The 20,469-nt window shown below is 29.4% G+C and overlaps 1 protein-coding gene and 1 pseudogene across 2 annotated transcripts; one reads left to right on the forward strand and one right to left on the reverse strand.

Annotated features, from left to right (window-relative positions):
- Positions 1 to 6,145: 6,145 nt before the first annotated feature.
- Positions 6,146 to 18,160, reverse strand: LOC149893543 (uncharacterized). Of its 2 annotated transcripts, none has more exons than XM_090070020.1 (4): positions 17,935 to 18,151; positions 14,445 to 15,655; positions 8,408 to 8,536; positions 6,146 to 6,956 (listed from the first exon to the last, which is right to left on the reverse strand). In XM_090070020.1, coding segments are annotated over exons 1-4 (1,374 nt in total). In that variant the 5' UTR covers positions 17,967 to 18,151; the 3' UTR covers positions 6,146 to 6,954. The 2 variants fall into 2 exon arrangements, with proteins under 2 accessions (XP_089926146.1, XP_089926141.1); XM_090070015.1 differs by having other exon boundaries at positions 6,251 to 6,956; positions 8,402 to 8,536; positions 17,935 to 18,160.
- LOC149893544 (uncharacterized) lies at positions 11,389 to 12,071 on the forward strand (annotated as a pseudogene).
- Positions 18,161 to 20,469: the final 2,309 nt, after the last annotated feature.

Raw genomic sequence — 20,469 nt, forward strand, 5'->3', positions numbered from 1 at the left:
GGTAATTATATCGCGACTATCGTATATAAGCAGATTTTAAAAATACTCAAAAAACTTGTTGTTTTTAAATTCTATAAAAGTCATGTTGAAAAATAATCCATGAAATTTACCGACTATAACTTTTTTTCAAAAAAATATCGACTTTAAGTTTGATTTTACAATTGCTAGGGGGGTGTAACACCCCCCCCCCACACACACACACACACCCCCCCCGTAAAATCGCCCCTGGTTAAGCGAAGTTTTTTGCCGAAGGGACCTCAAAAAACAGTACGAGTTAGCGAATGGTTCGACTTAAGCGGATGATTTTACAGTAAGTTGATAGAGAATGTGCAAGGGTCCGACTTAACGGGATTCAATTGTATATATATATATATATATATATATATATATATATATATATATATATATATATATATATATATATATATATATATGAAGACCACACGGGAAAAAACGGCAGAGTCACACTTTTGTAGTTTAGAGTTATTTAAATTTTAAAGTTTGAAACCATATGCAATAGTAATTATGAAATAAATTATCCCAGTAATTATTTTTATTAGGAGATTGTCCAATTCACACTCTAATTCTACAGAAATATAGCCTAAATCTTTTATACTAATAAAGTTTTAGGAATATTTTGTAAGTAGGGTTATAACGAACTCTTTTTTCAATTGTTTTGGACATTTTCCTTTTTTTTTCCATTGTTAATGTTATAAAAAAAATTTTTTATTTTAAATTTGTTAAAAACAAATTATTAGTATTTTAACTAATTAAACTTTTAGCTCTCAAAATTTAGGTTTTACAAAGCAAAAAAAGTTATAAAGAAAAAATTTTAAACTGCTGATTGAAAAAATCTCAAAACCTCAAAACATTTGGTTCTGGCACTCAGAACCATCCTTCCATTTTTATCCTTTCTTTTAATTGACAATCTATATATTAGTGTATAATACATTCTTTAAATGCGTAATATTACTTGTGAGTAATATGAACGAAGTTTATTGAAAGCGAAATAATCAAGTTTCTTAATATATTTTAACTGTATATTACGATTTAAGGAATAAATTTTTACTAATTTTTTTAAACAATTTCAGATATAATTTTAATCCAAAAAAATTTAGTGAGACCAACGTTTGTGAGTTATCAAGAGACAAAAAAACCTCAAGTGATTTTCTGTGCTTAAAGCATTTTTAACCTCGATATCATTTTTTAGAACTTGAAGATTAATGTTGAAAATTAGTTATACGACCGCTATACGAAACTGATGAAATATGCACGAAAAGTCATTCTAGAAAACAATAAAATGTATAGTTTTTTTAATAAGTTTGCAATCGAAGCTTCGATTTTTAATAAGTTTGCAATCGAAGCTTCGATCATACGACCGCAGAAAAATAGTTATACGACAGGAGTTGCCGAAAATGGTGGTAAAATTAATTTTCAATAATTTCAGTTTTTCATCCATCAGTACTAAAAAGATAGAGTTTGGTATCCGAGGTTGGTAACAACTGCAACCCAATAATGGGACAGTATTTACACCCATGTGTCACCAAGAAAATATTTTGAAAAAGTGAGCTTTATTTTTCTTGTCCCAGTGCATCAATCCCCTCACCATTTTTTTGATCAATTTTTTTATCATTTTCTTGATGGACTCGTTTATCTATTGTAATCCTTTATATTTCAATATGATGTGATAAATATTTTGATTGGTTTTGATTAAGCAGAGCAAATCACTCAGGTAACACTGTAGACAATATGTAATAAGTAAATATGATATGTAATCCATCAAATGCTTTGTTTATTACTTTGTTTCATCAAAACAAAAGTTGATATAATGATAATCTTTAACAAAAAGATTGTAAAAATGAAGTTCTTTATTAAAAAGCCGATGAATAAATCGTTGGCTTGGTTAAAAAAGATCATGAAGTCAATCTCTAAGAAAAATAAGATTTTTGAACAGAACTAATGATTTTGATGTTAATGCTCTTCAAATTTTTAATTCTCATTAAACAGCTTGTGAATATAATCTCAAAGTCATTGTTTGTAGGGTATGATGGTATTTAACATAAGCAAAGGTTGGTGTTATACGGATGCTGTTACTTAATCATAAAAAAAATCTTTTGCGTCAGCTACAATAGTGCCTTACAATTGACCTTATCAATATCAGAGGCTGCAGTTCTCTCTGGAATTCTATTAAGTTCTAATAAAAACTTGTTTTCTGGTATTTAAGCATAAGTTTTAAGTTGTTTTGACTGTTTTCACGCATCTCGAATCATTTATCTGCGTTGATATTCAGATATTAGATTACTTGTTAATTATGTGAAGTTAAACGAGAAAAGGATAAAAGAGAAGCAGAGAAGGAAATTGATTTGGTTGACCCAAAGACTAACCAAGACCTTAGCGCAAGCTCGGTTTAAAATTGGTCTAAGCCTAAACTAACGCACGCCATTAATGTCAACCCTGAAAACGTCAATTTATAACGGTTTGATAAATAAAGCTTTAGCCATATTACAAATTCAGTAAGAATAATGAATATATTTCCATTAAAGAAGCTGTTTTTTTATATCAACTGGAGTATGATATCAGTAAAATACTGAGCGAGAATCGTTTGAGAACAAATCCTTTCTTTTCTTAATAATTAACTTTAACATTTTTGGATAGTGATTGAAGAGTATGACTTACAATTAGGGATCGCCGGTTACAGTATACGGTATACTAACTTTACGGTATACTTTACGGTATACTTGGTATACTTGAAGTTAGTATACAGATTAGTATGCCTGTTTAGTTTTATTTGTGAAATATTTTTGGACTGGCTTGTTAATTTAATAATTACATTTTATTAATGAATTAAATTACTGGACCATGTCTATTATTTGACTAATCATGATTAAAGTGTTTTTTTTTTAATTCAATTTGTGTCTTAGATTTACTTAGTAAAAACTTTAATTTGTTAAGTTGTTATATTTTTACACCAGGCTGTTTGTGCTGCTCTTCATCGTTTTAAGATTTAATATTGCTTATTCTACAGATTTCTCTGATCTGAAATGAATTAAAAACAATAGCAATCAAAAAAATCATTAAGTAAAAAGTTTAGTTTACGTTATACTTTACAGTATACTTTACGGTATTCTATACGGTAAACTGTGCATTAAATTTTTAGTATACCGTACACTAGCGATCCCTACTTACAATATAAAAATACAAAAAACGAAAACAGCGTTGATGACGACACTTAAAGAAATTACTGGGATTAATATGCGGAGTGAACATCTGTCGTTAAAAGAAAGTTGCTTTTTGAAGCTTGGCTTAGTTTAACAAGATGAAATTACTAAAACTCCATTATAGCAAAAACAAGTAATTATTATTAATATTATTTTAGACTTTAAAACACAGTGAAAACTAAAAAAATAGCATCATAAATTAATCTTACAGCAGAAATAAAAAAAACTTAAATCATTCAGCCAGCCGCTAACTTTTAATTGATGTTTGATAAGGAGTTGAGGCTTTTTTTTCCAAAACTCTGAATCTCATTCAGAAAAATATATTCCAAACAGTTATAATGGTTTTTTTGATTATTAACCGAAATGATGACATTATTAATTGTTCTCTTTCTCCTCTTGCAAAATGAACTGTTTTTACAGAAGGTTAATAAGTTTTTACACTTTTAATGAATCCGCTTGTTGCTTATGAATTTAAGTTGATGTCTGATATTGATTAAAGATAGTAATCATGCTGATTATCTACTTGAAGAATGGACTAACAGTCAGTAATGCCAATCAGTATTTTTCAGTTTTGTTGATTGATTTTATCAGTCACAGACCTTAAAACAATAGTTCCATGTTTTAAAACTACAGAAGTAATTTTTTTAGTAATTATGTCAGTTTGAAAACATGGGGGGGGGGGGGGGGGGCTGAAACCATGAAAAGAATGTTTAACATTTAAAGATCTGTTTGTCATAGCATTGTAAAAGGAGGTGCCAGTGGTAAGCAGTGGTATTTTGAATATTGCATATAATAAACTTTTACGCACTCTGACTAAAGCAAGATTAGAGAAAAAGATGAGTGTAAGGTAAAACGGGGTAATAAGGCCCGCTTAATTATTTTGTTCAATAGAATCTTCTTTATTAGCCAATATAAGTAAGTTAAGTAATATAAGTATTAGCTCCTTTTTGTTGCTTCGCATTGGGCGAAACATTAGTTTCAAATCATGTTTTATATAATTGTAACAAATTTATTTAAAAAAATGTGAGGTGGGCCTTATTACCCACCTTTGGGAATAATAAGGCCCATCATGAAAATCGCACTTTTGCAACCAAAATGTATTTGAAATAGTGACAAACAAAAGTCAATTAATTAACTAAAACGCCATTCCGATGTCACAATGTGATCATGTTTGCTGAACTTCTTCACTAATAACATCTACTGATCATAAATTGACAACTGAAAACCCTTTTCGTCCATATTCAAATTTTTTTTCTTGCTTATTTTGGAGCTGAAAATCTGAATTCTTTCCATCTTAGCAAACTAATCATTTAAATTGAACCTGGTCAGCGCCTTTCTGTATGATATACTTGGGTTGCGTTGCATAAAAGCTTTAATCTAATCTTTTCACACAGAATAGGTCTCGCTGTTGAATGGTATGGGTTTTTTATTTTTGACACAAAACTGGTAAACGTATCTTCCAAGCATTTGTTCTGCTATCGGCATGACAACTTCACCGTAGCGGATGATGCTACGCACCAAGTTATGTTCCTGCTCAACAGAGAGAACACTTTTTTCAACCCAAGGTTTTCTTTGTAATTCCAGACTTAAGAAGAGTTTAATTTGTTAGTAATCGTATTATTTACCAACAGCAGTCCAGATGTTTCTGCCAACCAGTTCAAGTTCTAAAATATATTGCACTAATTTTGTTTTTTGATTAGGAGCAAAATACAACCAGGTAAGTCTGTAAAATAACATTCACTATTTTTTGCTGTTTTTGCTTCATTTATTTGACCTAAAGCTGAAATGATACCAAGTTGAACTTTATTTAGTGCAATATAAGACACTTGAGCAGATATATTTGTTAAGCTACAAAGCAAAAAGATTTATAATATATTTTGACATGGACAATAACTATTGTAGTATGAAAAAAAGCTAAATTAAGATAAAGTCTACTAAAACATAAACAGTAAAACAAATCTGTGATGATAAAACCTTTTGTGAGAAGCAAGTTAAATAACCTGTCAACAGTTTATTTAGTAACTGAAAGTGCTGATGAGGATATCAAAAGCACTTCGACACCTTATTTTCTCCATGTGTCCTATTTGTGGAAACCCATTCCTGCCCCTAATAGGGGATGTCTTTAATAGATGATACTTAATGTCAAAAAGTAAAACATAATCGAGTCAGATCTTGAACCAAAATAGTATTAATATACTTAAACTTTATGATATTTACTACATGATCCATATTAGTAGTAAGTAAAAAATTTTTTAAAAAAAGGTTTGTATTAAGAAAAAAGTATTTTAGACGAAAACAGTTCTTTTACCGCCAATTTTTTACATTTTATTTATTTCGCCTTAGTTGGATAATTTTAGCTTTGCAAATAAACTTTTGAAAATGCTTTGACTTCAGTTTTCATCTTTATATTTTTCCTAAGATGTAATTTTTCAATTTTGGCTTTTTATTACTGTTGTATTACTGATCTTTGCTGTAAAGTTCTTACATTAATTGTCATGAAAACCACTTGCAGTAAATATTGAAATCGATGGACACTTCTTAAGAGAGAAAGAATCAGATGCGCAAATGATAACTATTTTCTTGAACTGTTTTTAAAGACTTCAACTCTAACAGAATTCTAATTTTCTTCATGTCTATATATATATACAGTAAACATTTGAGTATTTAAAAATATTACCTGCTTACGTCACTTTATATTTCTCAAAATTCATTTTTACCTTCATCTGAGGTTCAAGTGCGTAATCCTAGAATTAAGTCATGTGATATATATAATATTGCTACGTCGGTGTTGAACTTTTGTCCTTTGATTTGTTATTTTGCCTTCTTTAATGATTTGTGACTAGTGATTAGATATGTTCATGTTAAAAACCTTTTGGTGTGTGACCTGTAGTTTTACATTATTTGTCATTTAAAAAAAACTCTAAGAATGATGCTATCTCCGAGTCGCTAAGTTTCTAATTTTTTTTTCATACAAATTGTATAAACGTTGGCTACTTTTTTTTACCTCACCTAACATTTATAAGTCAGTTAAAGATGGTGTTTAGCAACTTTATAAAAATGCATCCATAAAATGTAATTATGTATAAAATCAATATAAATACATTATATATAAACACATATTTACATACACATGTTTCTGCTATTAAAAAAATGTTGCATGCTAAAATAAATCGATGTCAGTGTGATCCGGTGCTCCAGTATCCCAAACAAAATTTTATTATATTCTTTAATTTGTTTTTTAAGGGAAAATATGCGAAGGGATTGTTAAGTTTACTCTTTTTGCATAAAAGTATTATCTGTGCACAATATTAATATTAAATGAAGCACTTTATTGATACTTTTAACAAGAATGTCAATCATAAACTGAAACTGTTACACATTTGCTTTTCTTTCTCCTTCGTGACGCTTCCACTTTGTCGTAATACAAACTAGATGTAAGGGTGAACTAAGTGACACGTACGTTTCAAAAATTTTCACTTTTTTTCAAAATAAGTTCAAAGGAATATCACCGAATGGTTAAGAAAGAGGGTTGAATATGACGTAAAAAAAGCAAAACCAAAAAAAAAATTCAGCGGTATCCTCAAAGCTTTGACTTTATTGCCTGAACTCCTCATAAACAATAAATAGCAGGTTTTTCAGCATTTCATGACGTGCATTTCTTATGAAGAAAGTAACACCCTTTTCTTCTAAGCCCAGCAACAATTTTATACACTCTCCGCAATGCAATACTTCTGTTTTCTGAAAAAAATAAATAAAGTGAGGCAGAAAGTTAAAACAATTAGACAGTGAAAGGTTTGGGAACGTCGATTTTTATTTACAAAAAAAGTTGATATTGATTAACTTATAAATGCTAAAAGTCATCTTCCAAAATAATTTCTCCTTTAGGTATTTATTACAATACTATAATACTGCATTCTACAATTTAAACTTAAACCTTTTTTCAAAAAATTCTTTTTTGAAAAATCTCTGTGCGATAAATACATCTCTTTAAATTTTTCTGAATTTCAGTAAAACACAAGAAGATAATGTTTATACAATTCGACTGATAAAACCCTAAATATCATCATAAATAAAAAAAAGTTACACAAGTTATTAAATTTGAAATAAAATTTGAAACTCAAGTTACAACTACATAAAAAAAAAACATTGAAAATCATTACTGAAGTTGAAGATTATGGAATCATTGTTTCTTTGCAAATTCTCTAACTTACCCTTTGGTACGAAAAGAGGGAAAGCGTAAGATTACTACTTTGAGCAAGCTGTAGAACCCGTTTACTTAGCTCAACAAATATTGGATTAAATTCAAGGTTTCAAATAACAACAACTCCTCAGCGGAATATTTTAATAAAAATGTGATCAGTTTTAAAGGAAGATTCCGGCACCATACTTACTTTTTAACATTTGACATTTAAAAATTAATTAATTACAGGATTACATTATGTTATCCTCATTCCATGTGAAGAAGAAAAGAGAAAAGAAATAACTTTAATAAAGATGTTAAAAAGTCAATAGTATACAAGTTTTACAAAAAAAGAAGAGTGTGATTTTGCAGACAGAAAATCTAAATCTCCACATCATAACATGTATGGGGAGGCATGACAATGTCTTGAGTCTAATAAAAAAAACCTTGTAGTCGTAAAGAAGAACAATCCCTTACAATTCAGAAATATGGGTACTTAATTTAATCGGTTATCTTTGCTTTTTATTTTATGATAAAGTTCAATAGAAAGATTTGTTAAACAATCGATTCCGACCTTCAAATGTTTCTAACACTTTTTTACGCAAATTATCCGGCGCTTTCTGTCTTACATATAATGGCATTTATAAAGATACCCCGAAATCTTTTCTGTAAACCTTATGCCGCCGTAAATTTAATTAGTGCTGATAAAAGCTGTTTTACCTTTAAGTTGAAGTTAAGCCTAAAGCAATTAGGAAATATTTTCTACTATTTTGCGATGTGTTGTGCATACCTTAGAATTTCTAGGCAACCCATAAAACCGAAAAGTAACGGCATTGGGATCTTACGATATATGTTTAACCGAATTGATAATTTGGACGTGCTTAGCATTCATAATTTTGAAAAAAAAAAAGATGAAGTTCATATATAAAGACGAAAAAGGTGGAGGACTTATCAGTGTAAATTACAAATTGGTAAAGTATTAAAAAACTAAGAAAAAAGTCACCTTTACATTTTTGAGTAAATGTTTCAAATCCAGAATTTGTTTGGTATCCGTTCTTACAAATACAATTGTAATAACCATTCAAATAAATAATGTTGGCATTTGGTGAGCAGTTGTACGGCAGTAACTTGCACATTTCTTTATAAAATACAAAACATAGCTTATCATGTTGCCACTAGAAGAACGAAAGAAATTAAAAGAAAAAAAAAAATCACCATTAAAGTAATTACAATTATGACGATATTCCTTTTCGAAAAGTATGGATTCCTTGTTTCTGGAGTAATATTTTCTAAGCATGCGTACAGAGACATTCAAACAAATAAAAAAGCCTAATCCAACTTTACATTTCGACAAGAAATTAAGCTTGATTGGTTTACTAAAAACTTTTAAAATGTAGTTTTAACTTACACCAGAAAGGATAGAATATAGTTTAACAAGGCAAATAAATCAAAACATTTCTGAAATTTAGTACTTTTTAGTTACTCTTAGTGTAATCTGAGGAACACAAAAGAACACTTAAGTTTTAATTTTACTGGACTCAAACACATCTATCAATAAAGAAGAAAAATGGAGGAAATAGAGGGTTTGAAAGAGTAAGAGGAAGGATATTTTGGTTTTAAGTTGCTTTCAGTGTGTGTAGATGTTTGTCTCGTCAAATGGTGTCGCAAATGGCCAGTGCATAGTTTGTGTGTGGTTTGTGTTTAGGTATGCTCTTTGACTTCTATAGCTCTAGAAAAATTTTATGCTTCAACTATAAAACCTTAACGCGTTTAATAACGATATACTCACTCGTAACATATGGTAATATTTTACTAACAATTATTATTTGTATTTCTCTTCTTTTACAGTGACTAATAAGTTTTTTCAAACGTTTGACAAAAAAACAATCTTTTAATACTTTAGAAATAAAAATAGTTACAATCAATCAAATCTTATTAAAAAATATTCTTTCCTAAACTCTTTGTGTTCCATATAATCTTTAAAACGTATCCCAACATTTTAACATCTCTTCATGTTGTCTTCATATCATCTCTATAACGTAATTATTCCTCTTTCTATCTATTAATTTCAAGATTTTCTTTTCATCTTTTGTATTCTTCTTTCTCCCTAAAGATTATCTGACTGCAAATGATTTTTAAATCAGGTGGTGTTCAAGCCCAGAAAAATGATTTTTGTCTTACAAATTTCTTTAGTATTTTTATGTGTGTAGGGTGGACTGGGGCAACTTAGCCCTAGGGGCAGGATGGGGCTTTTGAGTTAGTTCTCTGACTAAGCGCTTCGGCGCGCTAGAAATAAAGTGGAAGGTCGGCAGCTTCTCTCGCCTCATTCCTCAGAAGTATCACAGATGCCTAAGCACAGTTAGCAGTGTTGTGTGTTTTTATCGATTTTGGATAAGCTGAAGTATATTTAGAACAGTTTGCTTGATGTGTTTGTATTCACTAGTCTTCGACAGTAGTGCTATAGGTAAGTACCTTGTTTGAAGCTTAAAGTCTGAGGATTACTTTAATAAAAAATGTTACACAATATCTGTGTATGGGTTATGTAAAAATAATTTTTACTCTAAACATGGCAATGGGGCAGATTGACCCAACACAAACGAAGCACGTTGGCCATGTGGGCTAACGTATCCCGTTTACGCATGCACAAATTTTGATTCATCTTAAATTGTTTGTGATGGAGAAAATGCTGGTGATAGAATGTTTTTATTGAAACGCTAATTTTATAGGGATTTCTCAGCCAGTTTCAAAACATATTTTATATAAGAAACAAGCCTAATAAATCAATAGGTATTTAATAATTTTGTTTGAGTGTAATACTATTTAGGTAATGTGTAAATTTAAATAAGATGTAAACTTATGTAAGATGTAAATTTATGTAAGAATGTAATAACAGTAAGTAAATTTGTTTTTTTAGTATTAAAAAAAAAGAAATATGGAAATATGTAATATTAATAAGTAATTATTGCATATTAAAAAAAGTAAATATGCAATACAGTCTTAATTGAAAGTTTCAACACATATCAGTTATCTAAAAACTTAAAAATATGTTAGGGATGAATTATCCTGATAAATAAATGGGCATTTAATCATTTTGTTAGCGTAATCAAGGTGCGTAGGTAATGAAAAAGATAATAACTATTCACTCTATATCATATCATATCATATATATATATATATATATATATATATATATATATATATATATATATATATATATATATATATATATATATATATATATATATATATATAAATATATATATATCTTTTATATATATCTTATATATCTTATAAATAAGTGTTCGTTTTATTATATGAAAATTTCATATTCAAAAACATAAATAACTAATATGCAATTAATATGAAATATGTTAAGGAAAGTAAAATTTAAAAAGTGTAAGTATGTGATATAACATATAAGTATAGCATGTATGTAACATCTAAGTTTTACTACAATTCTACATTAATAATGTAGAATTGTATAGATACAATGTTACCTGCAGTAATACAAGTTACAGAACATAAAAGTTCAATCAAAAAAGTTAGTATAGAGCTCAAAATACCACGGAAGACTTTAGGAAGGTATTGTGTTAAGTACAATGGATTAACTTCAGCTAGTAACGCTTTAGTTTAAACTAAGGTGATTTATGAGAACTCAGTGACATATAATTTGGTCTTTCTCCTAAGGAGGTCAGACGCTTTGCCTATACATATACTCTTTCTTGCAGCAGAAAAATTCCCCAATCATTGAAAGAGTTACAAATTGCAGGGTGTGATTGGTTTGCAGGATTCTTGAAGAGGCATCCGAAAATTTCTATTTGTTCTCCTCAAGTAACAAGTTTAGCCCGCTGCACTAGCTTTAATCAGCATAATCTTAAAATTTTTTTTTGACGACTTAAGTAATGATTTGGCGAGGTTGAAAGTGACCCCTGCAGACATATGGAATATTGATGAGGCCTGAATCAAACTGTGAAATAACCACACTGTATCGTCGCTCGTAGAGGCTTTCCCCAGATAGGTCGAGTAAAATCTGCTGAAAGAGCAGCATTAGTGACTATGGCTTTGGCGGTTAATGCGGTTGGCAATAGTGGTCCCCATATTTTATCTTTCCGAGAATGAACTTTAAGTCCCACTTAATTGACCAATAGGGTGTGATGGATCAGCCCATTCCTCAGGCTGGATGACGGAGAAAAATTTTCTTAAATATCACACACGTTGCTCAAACAACCGTGCTTGTCTAGTTTTGATTGAAAACCACAGCTCTCATCTTGATGCACCAGTCCTTGATTTTTGCAAAGAAAATGGAATCACATTTTTATCCTTTCTAGTACACTGTAGCCATAACTATCTGTGATCTACCTCGTGCTGTAAGAACAGCACTTTTTAATGCTATAGCTCCAAGGAACATAATGAGTGGCTTCCAAGTAATAGGAGTTTATCCATTTAACAGAGATACTTTTTCAAAAAGTGACTTTTTGCCATCGTATACATTAAACAGACCAGATCTTGATGTTGATTTCTCCACTGCAGATTAAAACACTTCCAAACAAACAAATCTCAATAAATTGATAGCCTCTTTGTTTACTTCAAAGGAAGAAAATTTTTCAGATTTAAATGAAATTTCAAGTGCCACTCCTAACCATTTATTTTTACCTCCTCCTGAAGACTTTTGAAAAAACTAAGAAAACAGAGAATAAATAGACCTAATAATCAGAAACGAGTTTCTGCGATATTAACAGTACCCCTGTTAAGAAAGTCTTGGAACATGAACAGAAGGCATCAAAAGAAAAAAAGAAAGGGCTTCGAAACAAAAAAATAAAACACATACCAAAACACTATTCTCAACCAAATTATCTGATCCAAATAATTCTAAAACTAGCAAGATTCAATCTTGTCAAACTAATCTTTTAGTCCCATTAGATAAAGACAATGACTAGTATGTGACCAAATACTACAATGTATGTAATAATATTAAATGCTATGATAAAGTAACGATTGTTCATTTATATATAATTGTTTTCACTGTATGCATCTTTCTCACCTCAAATTTAACTAGAAAATTTTTTGAGGGCCAAACTTCTCCAACCTATGAGCCAACTTACCCCAAGTATGTTGGCCCAAAGAACATCACCTTAAATCAAGCATTTTAAAAATATTCACAAACTTATACAAGCTTTTAATAATTCTTTTTTTTTTTATTGTATATAGTTTTAGCAACCTTTTCCCATAAAGAAAAAAAATAAAGCACAAATTGAGAAAAAGTTAGGAATCAAAGAAAAAAACCGGGCCAATGTGCCCCGGTCTACCTTGCAGATGATTTTACAACGACACAAAGAAACTTGTATCAATGCAAGTAAAAGACGCACTGGAAGTCCTAAAAAAAACAAATAAATTACAAGATAAGGAAACAAGGAAAATTTCCATATCGAATAGAAGATACACCGCCGAAAAAATCAGGTATGTGTCCTTATCAGTTTAACGATGTTAGGATTTTTACTTCCACTGTAAAGGATCGACTGAAGAAGTTCGCGTTGCATTCATATAGCTCCTTTTAAAACATTAAGACCAGTTAATAAGAAAAAAAAACTATATTGGGCTAAAAGGCATGAACATTGGTTATTTAAACAATGGAAAAATGTCCTTTGGACAGATAAGTCCAAGTTATAAGTTTTTGGTTCAAAACATCTTGTTTTCGTGCTGTTGTTGTTTGTTGAAAACCTGCACAGAATTAAAGGAATAATGACAAAAGAATTTTGTAGACATTTTGGAGCATCGTGTATTGCTGTCAGGTGAGAGACCATTTTCGAATCAAAAATTGAAAAAAGTTTTCATGAATGATAATGATCTTAAACGTACCAGCAAAATTTGCAAAAGCTATTTAAAAGATCTTCAAAGCCAGTGAATACTAAAAAAAAATGGAATAGCCAGCATAATCACCTGAACTTAACCCGATAGAGTTACTATGGACAGACTTTAATAGAAATATGCGAGAGGAGCATCAACCTTCCATAAAAAACCTTTGGCACGTATTGCAAGTGAGAAGGAATGCAACGTAACCTGAAAATCTGCGTAAATTGATTGAGCGTATGCCAAAGATATGTGCAGAAGTAATAAAGAATAAAGGAGGTTGCTTTGACCAATCAAAAGTTTAATTAAAACTTTAGTTAAAAATGGAAATTATTGATAAAGAAATGTTTAATAATATTTAGTTCTTGTAAATATAACAATTAGAATATAAATTAGACCTAAAAAAGGTTTATTTATTCACTTCTTTCTAAAAATTCAATTCCTGCCACAAGCTGTCTGTCGATAATGTGTATATATATATATATATATATATATATATATATATATATATATATATATATATATATATATATATATATATATATATATATATATATATTATATAAATAAAAAAATTATACATGTATATATTTTATTTATATAACTTTTTATTTATTAACTTTTTACTTTTTTTATATATGAAATTGATTATACATTGGACTAAAAAATATGCTTTAAATATCGCGAGGTTAGAATTATTTTGTTCTATCTCCAAGTTTAAACGTTGGGAGAAAGTTTTAGATTTTTTCTAAAAGTAAGAATTAATTAAAATTTTAGCTTAGATTTTAAAAGAAATGACAACTTATGCTTTAAATATATTATGTTTAAGCAAACTATTTTGAAAAAAAAATTATAAAATAAAGTGTCTTTCAAAAGTAAATATTACTAACTAAAAATATTAACTCATTTTCTCCCTACTTTGAAAATGGGAGATAAAACAAAATAATTCTAACCTCGCGATATATAGTATTACTTAACGCATTAAAAAATTAAGACAGAAACTGAAAAAAAAAAAAGTTTAATTGGAAAGTAACTTATCCTGTCTACTTTGACTGATTAATCAAAACATTAAATCACCTTGGACGTATTCATATAGAAAATGAGTATAATTAAGAATAAAACATCTGTTCATTAAGAGAAAAATTATTTATTAAGCATAAATAAATCAAATACTTATTCATTTCATTCATAAAAAATACCTATTTCTCTTAGCTGTGCCAGCTCTATAAACTTTCCATTTGTATTATTAAGACACTTTCCAGAAATAATTGATTTTTTTGATTGCAGGAACTCACTTATCTTTGCAAGGTCACAATCACAGTTTAAGGGATTGTCATTCAAATAGAGACTATCTAACGAATTAGTCATTTGGAACAAGTCTGACTGTAGACTAGTTATTTGATTGTATTGTAAATCAAGAAATACTAGTAAAGTTAGCGTCCTGAACAACTTGGACGGAACAAATGATAAGTTATTGGATGACAATTGAAGATGTTTTAATAAAGTTAATGAGTTGAATATGCCAGACGGAAGACTAGATATTTGGTTGGAACCTAAAAAAAGAAATCTCAATGAAGTTAATGAGCTAAATATGTCAGACGGAAGACTATATATTTGATTCGAACCTAAGTTAAGAAATATTAATGAAGGTAATGAGCTAAAAATGTCAGACAGAAGGTTGGATATTTGGTTGTCAGATAAATCAAGATGTTTTAATAAAGTTAATGAGTTGAATATGTTAGAAGGAAGGCTGGATACTTGGTTGTAACCTAAAAAAAGAAATCTTAATGAAGTTAATGAGCTGAATATGTTAGACGGAAGATTGTTTATTTGATTGGAACCTAAGTTAAGAAATGCTAATGAAGTTAATGACTTAAATACATCAGGCGTAAGGCTGTATATTTGGTTGCCAGATAAATCAAGAATAGTTAATGAAGTTGATGAGTTGAATACGTCTGACGGAAGAGTGGATATTTGGTTAGATGATAAATTTAGTGTTTCTAATGAAGTTAATGGTTGGAATACATCTGACGGAAGACTGCTTATCTGGTTGGATGAAAGCCTTAGAGTTTTTAGTGAAGTTAATGACTTGAACACATCAGATGGAAGACTGGATATATGGGTGTTGTCAAGATAAAGATCGGTCAATGTGGTTAATGAACTAAATGCGTCCGATGGAAGTGCATTTATAATGCTCGAACTAAAGCGAAGAATTCTTAAAGAAGGTAACGATTTAAATACACCAGGTGGTTCAATGAACAAGTCAAAAGGTAAAGTAAGATCTGTAATGTTAGATGGAATTTCGTTTGATAGTTCAGCTTTTGAAGTGTATTCACAAACTGTATCAGTATTTAAGCTAAAAATGCAGTTTGTTGGACTCGCTTTTCCATCGTGATTCATTAACTGGATCCTAAAAGAATGAAATATTTCCATTTCTCGTTAAAAAATTACATTGGTAGATTAATATGTAAAATTTTACAGCATATTACTGATAAAGTTATGTTTTCCGATTACTATTTTAGCTTTAGAAAAATAAAAGACCGCTTTCTTTATGAAACATTTCGTTGTTTAAATTGGTGACAAAGAAACTTGAAACGACCGTGAACTTAACACATTTTCTTTTTCAATGCTGATATTCATTTTTTCAACTAAGTTCGTTTAATTCAGATTTTGCGAAGGCTTGGTTGTAATAGATTAGTTACTTGTTGTTTATTTACTTTTTAGCACTTTTTCATGTTTTAAAATCTTTCCTTATTCATTAGGGTTATGGATAGATTTGTAGATCATTACCAGCTTTATTGCCTTCTATGACTACAGCTGCTTCTTGCTGATTTTTCAGATGAAAAAAAATGTTGAGAATGACCTCTCAATTGAGGCAGAGGTTGTAGGATAAGAGTAAAGAGACGTTGTAATTTATAAAACTTGGAAAGTACTCATGTAAAAGACACAAGCTGGTATCTTTTTCGCAAGGGACCACCATTGGAATGGGGTAAGACTCGTCTGCTGAGAACACGAAAACGCACCTTTAAGGGCACATATCCTGTTCTTAGAGAATAAACATAAACAACAAACTAATGAAGCGCGGATCTCTTTCTGCCATCCACTGTTAAGCTGAGTTCAGGCTGCTGGTCGTGGGAGAGTAATGTGCAATCATTAGTATCCAAATAAAAATGTTTTTTGATACTGAAAAAATGGAATTTATGGTTAAGTTTTTGACTTAATGACAAAAAGTTACGTCTAGATCAAATGATTGCACTGTGGATCTAATTTCGGAAAAATTTTATAGTTTTAAATCACATATATATATTTTTCAAGAAAAAGTTTCAGATATCATTTTAAATTGTTAAGAGTAATTAATGATGATTAATTTAAAAGTGTTTATGGAGCTTAATATGTTTACCCAGCGAAAATTGTTTCTCCGTATCCGATTATGCCGTTTTATTAATTGATTTTATTAACTTTTTTGAAACCTGCTCAGCTTACCCCGACTAGACTAGGTGACACAAAAGTTAGGTTATAAAAAGAGCTACAATACTTAGTGAAAAATGGTTAATTATAATCGAAAGTCAAATAAAAGGGTAAAATATCAACACTTAAGTGATGCCAGATAAATGTTTTTTTAAGAATCTAAAAGAAAAATAGCAAAAAGTTTTTTTTCTTTTTCGGTCCAAAATCGAAATAGTACCCGTGCATCTCATTTTACCGCGGTCCAACAACCATTTGATGCGCATCGTATTACTATTATATATACCTAATCATTCATCCATTAAATGTTTTGTCATTTGATGCGTAGTTTTTGAGATATTTTAGTTGCCCAACATGCCCGTAAAACTCAACCAGCCCCGCCCCACCCTATTTTTTTATTTCACTTGTTAAATTAATTTTTCATGCTATTTTGTAACATGTTTTCACTGTGTAGGTCAAAATTATTAATGTTAAAAATTATTTATTATTGGTGTAAAATAGATTTAATAATGTTATTTTTATTAAAACATGTTATAATAAAACGCCATTTTGATGCTGTTGAATTAAATAAGCATTTAGGGATAACTGAGTTTGAAAATAGATTTATCAAGTCCATTTATTTTATTGTACCTGAAAGAATGTTTAATCTAGCATTAAATGCTTTGCATTAATCCAAGCTTCAAAAAGCATTTTTAACAACATCAGTTTACTCCACATAGTAATCCTTATATTTATATATATATTTTCTTAAAGTCTCATTTTCAGTCCTGTTTTCAATTGTTAGTCATTCTCTTCAATCATCATCTGAAAAGGAAATTATGAAGAAAAGAATTCTTTACTTTTCAACTGATTTTGTTTTTAACTCCTGTTTTTAATTTGATTGAAGTGCGATGTCAATAAATTTTGGTAATTTATTGACATCGCACTTCAATTAAATTAAAAACAGGGGTTGCTAGATGAAAATAAATATTTTTACTGTTCTTATATTATTTATAATATGCTAAAGTTTTATTCATCAAATTGTTATAACTTGATGTTATAAGGGTAGACATTATACGGTTGACGTTAGCTTAGGCTAAAAACAGTTTTAACCTGAGCTTGGGCTAAGGTTAAGGTTAGTTTTAGGCTCAACTAAAACATTTCCTTATCTGCTTATCTTTTATTTTTGTAAAACTAAATTTTCACGTAACTAAAAAGTAATCTGACATCTAAATATTAACTTACATTGCAATGCAGGTGATGTAATAGAAGTTCATATTTCAGTCAGTTTCGTGGAAGCTGTTAACTTGTGAGCTGAAATCAACTGAATGACGAAAATATTTAATGAATTTTATATTTAAAGTGTGCATGTTCATAACATGGACATGCATATTTAAGGAAATGTAAAAATGCAATCTTAAAAGTGGTTCCGGAGCAGATAACAGATGCGTGAAAACAATCTGAACGATATGTTTAAATATCAAAACACAAGCTTTTATTAGAACTTAATAGAATTCGAGGGAGGTATTGTGTTCATTGTTAAGATATCTTAAAAGTTATTTGAGATAATAGAAATAAAATCGATTATTTGCATCATTACAAATATAAATGCTGTTAGTTCATAAGGGGTAGAGCTAATGTTATGGCAGTTCCGGTTGGACATCATCACACTATTGAGCATTACAGCCACTGATGTTATAAGGTCCATAGTCAAGCACTAATAAAGCTGGCGCAAAAGTTTTAATTTGTGGTTAAGTAACAGAGTTGGTATGATGTCAACCTTTGCTAATACTTAAATACCATCATCTTTTGCAAACAATGTCTTGATATTACATTTATAAGCTGACTTATGAGGTTTAAAAAGTTAATGCATTAACATCTTACAAAAAGATTTAAGAGAAACTATATTGTCTGTATGGTTAGTTTTATATCAAAATGTTTTAAAGTTTAGCTATTACATTTTTGACTTAAATAAGTCAAAACTATTTAGTTTGAGATTACATGAGTTTTGATTTCATCATAATCAACTTAAAGGCTATTTTTACTATCTTATAACTTTAGTTGACAAATTGATAATCGTATTTTTCGAATTTTTTTTTTTTTTCAAATTTTAGCTTTATAATTCTCAAATATATTTATGATTTAACAACCTTTACTTTAACTGAAACAACTTACTTATGCTTTTAAAGAGCAAATCAATAACAATACATGACTTTGTGAGAAGATGGAATTACTTTTAACAAAACAAGCTCTGGTTATTTGATTAACTGAGTAGTTCCACAAGAATATTGACATCAATATCATTAGCTCTGATTTTTTCCACCAAACCGACGATATAAAGATTTGCTCTTTTAATAAAGAATTTTACTTTTCCATCTTTTGTTAAATAGTTTCGTTTTCACAAATTTGTTTAGATGAAAAAAAGCAATAAATACGACTTGTTTTGGCATAGACTTTTAACAAATTTTAAAAACATATACAGTTTCTTTTAAACTTATGTTTTAAATAGCGTTAAGTTAATGGTTTGTAAATCTAAGGGTGTAGAAATCAATCTAATCCAGGATAAGTTTTTCCGACTGAAACAAAACAAACATGAGAAGAGCGCGCGCATTACAACTTCCCTTCCCCACTAAATATTGAAATATTTAGAATAAAATGAAGTTCCAACTTTTGATGAATGAACTTCAAAATGTTTCAAAACTCCTGAAAGGTTTTGAAAATTAACCGCTCCAGGTTAAGCGGTTTTAGACAAAACAAACAGAGAGGAGAACTACATAATAAAAATGTTAAGACCAAAATAAAATTTGAATTTATGACGAAAGATTTATAAATCGTCTTTTGCCTCTTCTATTACTAACTTCTGTTATCGCCTACTTTTAAAAAATCTTTGATTGGTGATAGCGCCAATAAATACCAATTTCCTATTCGTAGGTGCCATGGTCTTATTTCTAGTACAAATACCGATATGGTTTAACAGGTACTCAGTTAAATCTTCATGTTAACAACTTGTAACAACAAGTTCTAAATAATTCACATCAGTAAAACTTAACTGAAGTCCTTAATGGAAATAAAATTACAAAATCATCTGGCGCTAATGAAGTGAAAAGATTGATTTTGATGAGCTATAAAGAAAGAACCATTAAGTTTGAATGACGTCTTTTTCTTTTAACTATGTCCGTTGGAAATATTGTTAAGTGCAAAATGCCAAGAGCATGAGCAAAAAGTGTTTTTAAATAAAAAAAAGATGTTCTAAAATTAAGCAAGGTCTAGCCAGATGAATATCAAACGAATACATTTTTCGTTATACAAGCTAAAAATCTATAACTTCTGATAAACTACATTACTATCCCCTTTGAAATAAAACTTCATTGAATTTTTTGAAATTTGTGTACTCTTACTTTTTTCCTAACTGTTATTTACTTCAGCTAAAGCCCTTTTATCTTTTTCATCCAATTTCAAATTCAATTTTTTTGAATTTAACATTAAAAAGCAATTTTTTTGCTTCACCTGTTGCACAGTACATTTTGAAATACACGCGTGTACATTTTGAAATTCACATGCACATTTTGAATATAGACACAAAGATAAAGTTCAAGGCCAGTTGGCATGTTATAGTCAATAACTAAACATTCACAATATTTTCCATACCTTTTTACATGCACCTCTTTCTTTGTGTACCAACACCATTTTAGCCATCCAGTGTTTGTGGCAGTTGTAGCAAATGACAGAAATTAAAAATTTGAAGCTGCTTGCTTATTTCAGAATTTCTTAACTTGCTTT

This window comes from Hydra viridissima, unplaced genomic scaffold (assembly GCF_058129835.1).
Source record: "Hydra viridissima isolate aposymbiotic clone 2 unplaced genomic scaffold, HvirCarnegie_v1 scaffold_1, whole genome shotgun sequence".
In the NCBI taxonomy this organism is placed as follows: Eukaryota; Metazoa; Cnidaria; class Hydrozoa; order Anthoathecata; family Hydridae; genus Hydra; species Hydra viridissima.

What these genes read in the sequence shown, in the direction of transcription:
- LOC149893543 (XM_090070015.1), bottom strand. Translation starts at nt 17,966, where the DNA reads ATGAACTTCTATTACATCACCTGCATTGCAAT. An exon ending in TACATCACCTGCATTGCAAT is followed by an intron (nt 15,656 to 17,934) that starts GTAAGTTAATAT and finishes TCATTCTTTTAG; the next exon opens with GATCCAGTTAATGAATCACG. An exon ending in ATTTACTCAAAAATGTAAAG is followed by an intron (nt 6,957 to 8,401) that starts GTGACTTTTTTC and finishes TATTTTTTTCAG; the next exon opens with AAAACAGAAGTATTGCATTG.